Source organism: Panthera uncia (genome assembly GCF_023721935.1).
Source record: "Panthera uncia isolate 11264 chromosome C1 unlocalized genomic scaffold, Puncia_PCG_1.0 HiC_scaffold_3, whole genome shotgun sequence".
In the NCBI taxonomy this organism is placed as follows: Eukaryota; Metazoa; Chordata; class Mammalia; order Carnivora; family Felidae; genus Panthera; species Panthera uncia.
Genome location: NW_026057584.1, coordinates 11,170,816 through 11,180,341, shown reverse-complemented (window position 1 = coordinate 11,180,341; position 9,526 = coordinate 11,170,816). Strand labels below are relative to the sequence as shown.

The 9,526-nt window shown below is 38.8% G+C and overlaps 1 protein-coding gene across 1 annotated transcript in view; it reads left to right on the top strand.

The window, feature by feature from the left end:
* DAW1 (dynein assembly factor with WD repeats 1) overlaps positions 1-9,526 on the top strand; it is a 66,214-nt gene that overhangs the window by 31,854 nt on the left and 24,834 nt on the right. The window contains exons 6-7 of the mRNA XM_049614473.1: positions 2,812-2,956; positions 4,630-4,688. Of these exons, the coding sequence (XP_049470430.1) occupies positions 2,812-2,956; positions 4,630-4,688 (204 nt within the window). The remainder of the gene's footprint in view (positions 1-2,811; positions 2,957-4,629; positions 4,689-9,526) is intronic.

Here is a 9,526-nt window from a genome sequence, read left to right as displayed (position 1 = left end):
AAAAAAAAAAAATCATCCTCTGCAAAACTCCACTTCAAGAGACAGGATCAGATCCGTGATTATCCTGTGGGAGCCCAGGCTCAGATAAGGTGAAGATATTTTGAGTGGAAGAAAATTGTAAAGCGAAACAAAAATGCCACGATATGTGTTTCAGAGTTGTGGGCCAGCGAAATAAGTGACTTTCCACTGTGACTGACCTGCTTTGCCATGATTAGTGGAGCGGGGACAGACACGGGCAGCGAAGAGGACCTCTCACAGAACCACAGTTAGATAGTAGACGAGCTGCTCTCCAGTTTGAAACCTCTCTCATGGCCACGGCCACTTGAGCGGTCTGGAGTCTGTGGTGAGGACCGGTCGTGGCTCGGATGGTGACGGCCCAGGTAGAGTTCATTGCCACCGCCAGGTGACCCCACAGAGAAGGCGGTCAACTGTTTGCTTTCTAATCAAAGAAGAAATGGTGGCAAAGATAAGGCATCGAATGTCATCCACAACAATCATTGCTCTATCTATTTTTCGGGGAAGACAAAGTCTCAGATCAAGTCACGATTTTCGGTTCTTTTGGTAACTGGCACATATCACTGGTAAGTGTGATTCCGCCAGCATGCTGAAAGTTCCTTTGTTAGACATTCATTTATTTAGTCTGTAATGATGTTTTGTGCACCACCTCCCTGCAAAGCTCTAGGTTAGGTTCTGTAAGAGGTTCTAAAGATATTAATCTTAATCCCTACCTCAATGAATTTATTGTCTAGCTTACTAGAGAAACGACTTGTATAAAACATGAGTGGCACAGATAAATGTCTATATGAGAAAATATCTTGCAGGTAGAGATTCAGAAAAACACAGATTTTGTATTTAAAAAACTGTAGATCCTTGGGGCGCCTGGGTGGCTCAGTTGGTTAAGTGCCCGACTCTTGATTTCGACTCAGGCCATGATCTTAGGGTTGGTGAGATCGAGCCCCGCATCAGGCTCTGCACTGACAGTGGGGAGCCTGCTTGAGATTCTCTCTCTTCTTCTCTCTCTGCCCCTCCTCCATTCTCAAAATAAATAAAATCAACATTAAAAAGAAGCGTAGATCCTGGGGATGCCGTAGTCATCCTACGTAGTGAATAAATGTCTCAAAGTAAAAAAGAGAAAGGATGGATCTTATTTCTAGTTCTGCTCAAGAATCTGAGTGAATTCTGCATATAAAAACATTTGCATGACATGGGGCACACTCGAGTTACTGTATTAGAATTAGAATTAGAATTCCACAGGGTTGGGATGGACAGATTAAATATCTGGTTAATTTAGACCTTGCTGGGAAATCTGTTTTGCTTCACAACATTTGTTGGAAACCTTTGCAAGAGGCATTATTATCTTTCTAATTCTTACGCAAGTATAACTCCTTTGACAACAGACTCTGGAAATTCATCCAACTCATCATTGTAAACTGTCTCTGATTCATTCCTGTTCTAAATATTCACTCCTATTCCGATAGATTGTATTTCTTGAGAGCCGAGATGATATCTTTTACACTCCCAGGGCCCAACCGTAGTAGGGACTCAGTAAATGTAGGTGGGATGAATCGTCTTCTAACTCAGTCCCTTACACAAGACTGGAGCTCAGGAGATGTTTATTTACAAAGACCAAGGCCTACTTATCAGAGTTTGCATTTCTGGGCAGTAGAGGCTGAGACGGAGGCAGGTGGGTGAGAGGTTTATTGGGAAGTGACATCTGTGACAGATGGGATGGAACAAGGCTCAGCACGAGGAGCCATCAGCTACGATGATGCAGAGGTGATAACATTTTCTGCCAAGCCCACGAGGGAGCTCCAGAGTAAAGCTCATTGGCGTGAGTCGCTTGCGGGGCAGAAATGGCCAGGCTGACCTTGGGCTTAGCCCTGGGCTCGGGGCGGCGGGGGAAGAGCATGCCTCGGGCTCCGATGCTGAGGTGGATCCCGAAGGAACGGCCGCTGGAGACTGTCAGCTACCTAAACACCTGCCCCCCAGCGGGGCCCCGAGTCCTTTCTTGAAGGGAGGGAACTGGACAGTACATCTTCGAGACATGTTCGTGACATGTTTTGCAGAATGACCCCATTTTGGATGCTTTGTGGCTTATAGACGTTTTGTCTTGAACAATTATTATTCTGGGCTGGCAAAATTTACCAGAATCGCTACAGGTTATTTGAATACGGAGGGAAACCTCGAATCTGCACATCCCCAACAGTTCTTTTTTAAGAAAATGATGTTGTAGCCCGTAAGAATTATTAATGATAATCATCATCATTCTTTGAATGTTCATTTTTTGGTTCGCTACTTGCTGTTTCCCTAAAAAAAGTATTTCAAACTTAACCTTTTTCAAATCTCAGTTTCTTCATCACCAAAGTAATTATGATAAAAGCGTTATATTAGAGGATTGTTGTAAGATTAAACAAGAAAGCATATGGAAGGCACAAAGTATAGTCGTATCGGGAACATTCTGTATATGTTCGTGAAAGAGACAAAGGAAGCAGGAAAAAAGTAAAGAGAAAGAGCTCAGTCTGCACTTGACCTTCTTAGGTAAGCAAATCAATATCCTTGCTCCCCTTTCCGTGGGGAAGTCACAATTAATGAAGAATCATTCTGAAGAACCCAAGCCACTTTCAGGCAGACTTGATTTCTTTATTGATTTGTATTCCACCCCCCCCCCCCAAGAAATCTCTTCGTAAAGCTGATGGTGTTTTTACATTTTATAAATGTGCTTCATAAATGCAGTGTCATTCTTCATGGGTTGCGTGTGTGTGTGCAAATTTTGGTATAGAAAACAGTAACTTGTGTGTGTGGGAATTTCAGTACTGACGTCAATGCCTTAGTAGAGGAGATACAGAAAGCGGAGCCGGTAATCACAGCTTCACGATCAGACCAAGTAAAGCTTTTACTACGGAGATTACAAGACAAACTCAGGCAGCACAGCAACCACCAATTCTATCTTTTTAAGGTAATGCATGTTTTAAAATGACCAAATAGAAGAACTTCAAAGAAGTGGTTGACATCCGATCAATCTGAGATAAAATGCAGATTATATTTTCTCTTTCCCTTGGTGTCTCATATATATTTGCTAAGACTAAGTCTCAGCAAGTCTTTATTTACTGACTGAATGAAACTGAAACGTGTTTCTCGAGAGAAGTTAAAAAAAGATTTGTAGTAAGTTTAGCTCTTCTTTACGATGTTCCTTTTAAAGGATGACCATTAAGGTAGCTTCAAGTTATTGAATAATTGAAGTTTCTTTTCAGTTGGAGTAATATTAAGTTCTGTTTCATGGAATATCAATACTTACTATTTTCTGCTTCCATGTGAACTAAACCATATTTCAGGAAATTATTTATTGATACGGCTTATATAATAATTTTAATGCAATGTAAATGTGCCTATTTTTCTCTGTAGTTTTCTCAATGATTAAATTTAAAGTATAACAAATGTAGTCAATTACTCAGGAATAGCTCTTAGTTTTTCTTAATTATTTAACAATATTTAATAGTTTATTCTAATATTGCTTCATATCACACCGGTTTTCTTTTTATGATTTAAATGAATTTTGAAGAAATGCCATTGTTATCAGGACGCCTGGGTGGCTCAGTCGGGTGAGCATCTGATTTATGCTCAGGTCATGATCTCACAGTTCATGAGTTCGAGACCCGCGTCGGGCTTTTTGCTGTCAGTTCAGGGCTTGGAGCCTGCTTTGGATTCTGTGTCTCCTGCTCTCTTTGCCCCTCCCTTGCTCGCTGTTTCTCTGTCTCTATCCCTCAAAAAGAAATAAATATTAAAAGATTAAAAAGGAAATGTTATTATTATCTATATTTGTGGCATATTCTGTCTCATAAAAAAATTACATCTTTTGTAGTCATCCCTTTAATGTACTATTGAAAGGAGGAAGTTATTCTTGTAATATTTATTTTTCCAGCAGGTGGCACTATTTAACTTCAAATATCAGCTCTATAACTAGAGTGACCTTGTAATTTATCTTCCAATGGGAACATTTTTGATAGTGAAAGCAGACACTATTGATAATTATGCCCCCGCAGCAGACGTAACTTGGACTGTCCCAGCCTAGCCAATCACTCCATCTGTAAACAGACTATCCAATTTATGTATGTTCGTTTGATAAATATTAAGGTATCCACTCTGTGCTTGACAGTGTAGGAATTGAAAGATAAATGAAATAAGAGGCATCCTGACTCTAGAGGAGCGTTAGGATTCCAGAAGTATTAATTAATTGTAAAATCTGCATTTGAAATGTATTTAGTGTATTTCCTCTATATGCTTTTTATGCCTATGGACAAAATCATGTGCAGTATTTAAAAGACAATATTATAAATTAATGCTATTTGGTATCTTACTTAATAGCAGTAATTTATCTTAAAAGCCATTTCATGGAAAACACAGATCCAATATTGTTTTTGTAATTATGTTAACTACCAAATGTTTTATTGGTCTTAATGGTAGGAGATACAATGTAGTTTTTTCTCGTCTGCTCAGATAGTGAATATTGTCCACTTATTATGTATAATTAAGATAAACTTGAATATCTTCCTTGGTTTGAAATTACAATTAATGATTTAAACTTTTTTTTTTTTTTGAGTTTAAAACAAATGCTGTTTTCTTTCATTGAAGGTTCTCAGAGCACATATACTGCCATTGACTAATGTTGCACTTAATAAATCGGGGTCTTGGTAAGTTTCTGTTATTTATTTAAAACTTAAAATTTTAAAAATTTTAAATGAAAAAATTATTTATTTATTTTCTTGCACCCAAAGTCGAAAAGTTGCTTTTATTTTATTTAATTTTTAATTTTTAATTTTATTTGAATCCAAGTTAGTTAACATACAGTGCAATAATGATTTTAGGAGTAGAGGTTAGTGATTTATTACTTACATATAACACCCAGTGCTCATCCCAACAAGCGTCCTCCTTAGCCCCCTCACCCATTTAGTCCATCTCCCCCAACACCCCTCCAGCCACCCTCAGTTTCTTCTCTGTATTTGAGAGTCTCTTATGGTTTGCCTCCTTCTGTTTTTATCTTGGTTTTCCTTCCCTTCCCCTATGTTCATCTGTTTTGTTTCTTACATTCCACATATGAGTGAGATCATACGATATGTATCTTTCTCTTATCTTTCTCTGACTTTTTTCACTTAGCATAATACACTCTAGTTCCATCCACATTGTTGCAAATGGCAAGATTTCATTCTTGTCGATCTGTAATATTCCATTGTACATATAAACCACATCTTCTTTATCCATTCATCAGTCAATGGACATTTGGGTGCTTTCCATAATTTGGGTATTGTTGATAGCGCTGCTCTAAACATTGGGGTGCATGTGCCCCTTTGAATCAACATTTTTGTATCCTTTGAATAAATACCTAGTAGTGCAATTGCTGAGTCATAGGGTAGTTCCTTTATTAATTTTTTGAGATGAAAAAAATATTAAAAAAATTATTAGACTTTATTATTTATAGTGGTTTTAGGTTTACAGCAAAATTGAGCAGAGGGTACGGAGATTTGCCACATACGTCTGGCCCCCACACACCCTCAGCTTCTTTCACTGGCATCTTCCCCCAAGGATTGTGCATTTCCTACATTTGATGGGCCTACATTGACAAACACATCATTATCACTCAAACGTCATAGTTTACATTAGGGGTTGCTCTTGCTTTCTTTCATTCTATGGGTTGACAAATGTTTAATGACAGATCTCTACCATTAAGGCATCACACAGAGCAGTTTCTCTGCCATAAGAATCCTCTGTGCTCCATCTATTTATTTCTATATATCCCTTCCTTCCATCCTTCCTTCTTTCCTTCCTTCCTTCCTTCCTTCCTTCCTTCCTTCTCCCTCCCTCCCTCTCTCCCTCTTTCCCTCCCTCCCTCCCTTCCTCCTTCCCTCCCTCCCTCCCTCCCTCCCTTCTTGTCTATTCTAGAGAGAGAGCAAGTGATCAGGGGAGAGGGGCAGAGAGAGGGAGAGAGAATCCCAAGCAGGTTCTGCCCTGCCAGGACAAAGCTGGGTTCGGGGCTTGATCCCATGACCCTGGGATCATTACCGAGCTGAAATCAAGAGGCAGACACTCAACCAACTGAGTCAACCAGGTGCCCCTCTATATTTCCCTTTCTATTCTTCATTTCTAATTTTCAACAACCAAGGATAAAAATTTTTAAATAAAATTGTATATATATTTAAGGTGTACCACATGATTTGACGTACATACACATAGTGAAATAATTGTTGCAGTCAAGCTAATTAACATATTATCTCCTCACAGTTACCACTTTTTGTGTGTGTGAAGAAAGCACTTGAAATCTATTCTTTTAGTGTATTTCCAGTATTCAAGCCAGAATTATTATTTTATTTTATTTTTTATTTATTTATGTTGTAATTTACATTCAAGTTAGTTAGCATATAGTACAATAATGATTTCAGGAGTAGAAGACAATGATTCATCCCCTACGTATAACACCCAGTGCTAATCCCAACAAGTGTCTTCCTTGATGCCCCTTGCCCATTTAGCCCATCCCCCCACCCCCAACCCCTCCAGCAACCCTCAGTTTGTTCTCTATATTTAAGTCTCTTGTGTTTTGTCCCCTCCCTGTTTTTATATTGTTTTTGCTTCCCTTCTCTTATGTTCATCTGTTTTGTATCTTAAATTCTACATATGAGTGAAGTCATATGATATTTGTCTTTCTCTTACTAATTTTGCTGAGCATAATACACTCTAGTTCCATCCATGTTGTTGCACATGGCAAGATTTCATTCTTTTTGATTGCCAAGTAACATTCCATTGTGTGTGTATGTGTGTGTGTGTGTGTGTGTGTGTATACATATACATACACACACACACACACATATATATATATGGCACATCTTTATCCACTCATCTGTTGATGGACATTTGGGCTCTTTCCATACTTTGGCTATGCACTCCTATGAACAGTGGGGTGCACGTGCCCCTTTGAAACAGCACGTCTGTGTCCTTTGGATAAATATTCAGCAGAGAAATTGCAGGGTCATAGGGTAATTCTATTTTTAATTTTTTGAGGAACCTCCATACTGTTTTCCAGAGTGGCTGCACCAGTTTGTATTCCCACCAGCATTCTTCTTTTTCCACATCCTCAACATCTGTCATTGCCTGAGTTAAATTTAGCCATTCTGACAGGTGTGAGGTGGTATCTTATTGTGGTTTTGATTTCTATTTCTCTGATGATGAGTGATGTTGAGCATTTTTTCATGTGTTGGTTGACTATCTGGATGTCTTTTCTGGTGAAGTGTCTATTCATGTCTTTTGCCCATTTCTTCACTGGCTTACTTGTTTTTTGGGGGTTGAGTTTGATAAGTTCTTTACAGATTTTGAATACTAACCCTTTATCTGATGTCATTTGCAAATATCTTCTCTCATTCTGTTGGTTGCCTTTTAGTTTTGCTGATTGTTTCCTTTGCTGTGCAGAAGCTTTTTATTTTGATGAGGTCCCAGTAGCTCATTTTTGCTTTTGTTTCCCTTGCCTCCGGAGAGGTGTTGAGTAAGAAGTTGCTGCGGGCAAGATCAAACAGGTTTTGCCTGCTTTCTCTTCGAGGATTTTGATGGCTTCCTGGCTTACATTGAGGTCTTTAATCCATTTTGAGTTTATTTTTGTGTATGGTGTAAGAAAGTGGTCCAGGTTCATTCTTCTGCATGTCGCTGTCCAGTTTTCCCAGCACCACTTGCTGAAGAGACTGTCTTTATTCCATTGGATATTGTTTCCTGCTTTGTCAAAGATTAGTTGGCCATTCGTTTGTGGGTCCATTTCTGGGTTCTCTATTCTGTTCCATTAATCTGTGTGTCAGTTTTTGTGCCAGTACCATACTGTCTTGATGATAACAGCTTTGTAATTCATCTTGAAGTCCGGAATTATGATGTCTCCGGTTTTGTTTTTCTTTTTCAGGATTGCTTTGGAAATTCAGGATCTTTTCTGGTTCCATACAAATTTTAGGATTGTTTGTTCCTGTGAAGAATGTTGGTGTTATTTTGATAGGGATTGCACTGAATATGTAGATTGCTTTGGATAGTATCGACATTTTAACCATATTTGTTCTTCTAATTCTTGAGCATGGAATATTTTTCCTTTTTTTTTTTGTTTTGGTATCTTGTTCAATTTCTTTCATGAGCTTTCTATAGTTTTAAGTGTATAGACTTTTAACCTCTTTGGTTAGATTTATTCCTAGGTATTTTATGGTTTTTGGTGCAATTGTAAATGGGATCAATTCCTTGATTTCTCTTTCTGCTGCTTCATTATTGGTGTATAGAAATGCAACTAATTTCTGTGCACTAATTTTATATCTTGTGACTTTGCTGAATTCATGGATCAGTTCTAGCTCAGGCCAATATTATTAACTATAGTGATTATGCCTGTGCATTACATCTCTAGATTTATTCATCCTACATAACTGCAAATTTATGCTCTTTAACCAATGTCTCCCCATTTCTCCCACTCCCCGGTCCTTGGTAACTACTGTTCTACTGTCTGCTTCTATGAATTTGACTTTTTTTTAGATTCCACCTGTGTGTGAGATCAGACAATACTTGTTTTTCTGTGTCTGGCTTATTTCACTTAGCATAATGCCCTCCAAGTTCGTCCATGTTTTTGCAAGTGGCAGAGTTTCTTTCTTTCTCATGGCTAAAGAGTATGACATTCATTCCCTGATGGATATTTGTTGTTTCAGTGTTTTGGCTATTGTGAACAGCACTGCAAAGAACATGGCAGTGCAGATACATCTATGGGACCCTGATTTCTTTTTTTTTTTTTTTTTTTTTTAACGTTTATTTATTTTTGAGACAGAGAGAGACAGAGCATGAACGGGGGAGGAGCAGAGAGAGAGGGAGACACAGAATCTGAAACAGGCTCCAGGCTCTGAGCCGTCAGCACAGAGCCCAACGCGGGGCTCGAACTCACGGACCGTGAGATCATGACCTGAGCCGAAGTCGGACGCTCAACCGACCGAGGCACCCAGGCGCCCCTGATTTCATTTTTTTTATATACACCCAGAAGTGAGATTGTGGGATCATACGGTAGTTTTATTTTTAATTTTTTGGGGGACCCACCATCCTATATTCCATCACGACTGTGCCAGTTTACATCCCTGAAAAGCTAAGAGGAAGTGTCTGGAGAAGAGTCAAAGGTACACTGCCTTGTCAACCCTTTTGTTTGGTTGAGTTTCCTTGTCAGAATTTATCACGTATCTGTTTACCTTTTATCGTTACCACTTGACACTCAGACTGTTTTTTTTAAATTTTATTTATTAATTTACTTCTTGATTTAATTTATTTGTTTTAATTAATTTATTCAAATTTAAGTTAGCATACAGTGCAGTATTGGTTTCGAGAGTAGAACTCAATGATGCATCACTTCTGTATAACACCCAGTGCTCATCACAAGTGCCCTGCTTAATGCCCATCACTCACTTAGCGAACCCTAACCCTAACCCTACCCCTAACCCTACCCCGCCTCCCTTCCTCCATCCACTCTCAGTTTGTTCTCTGTATT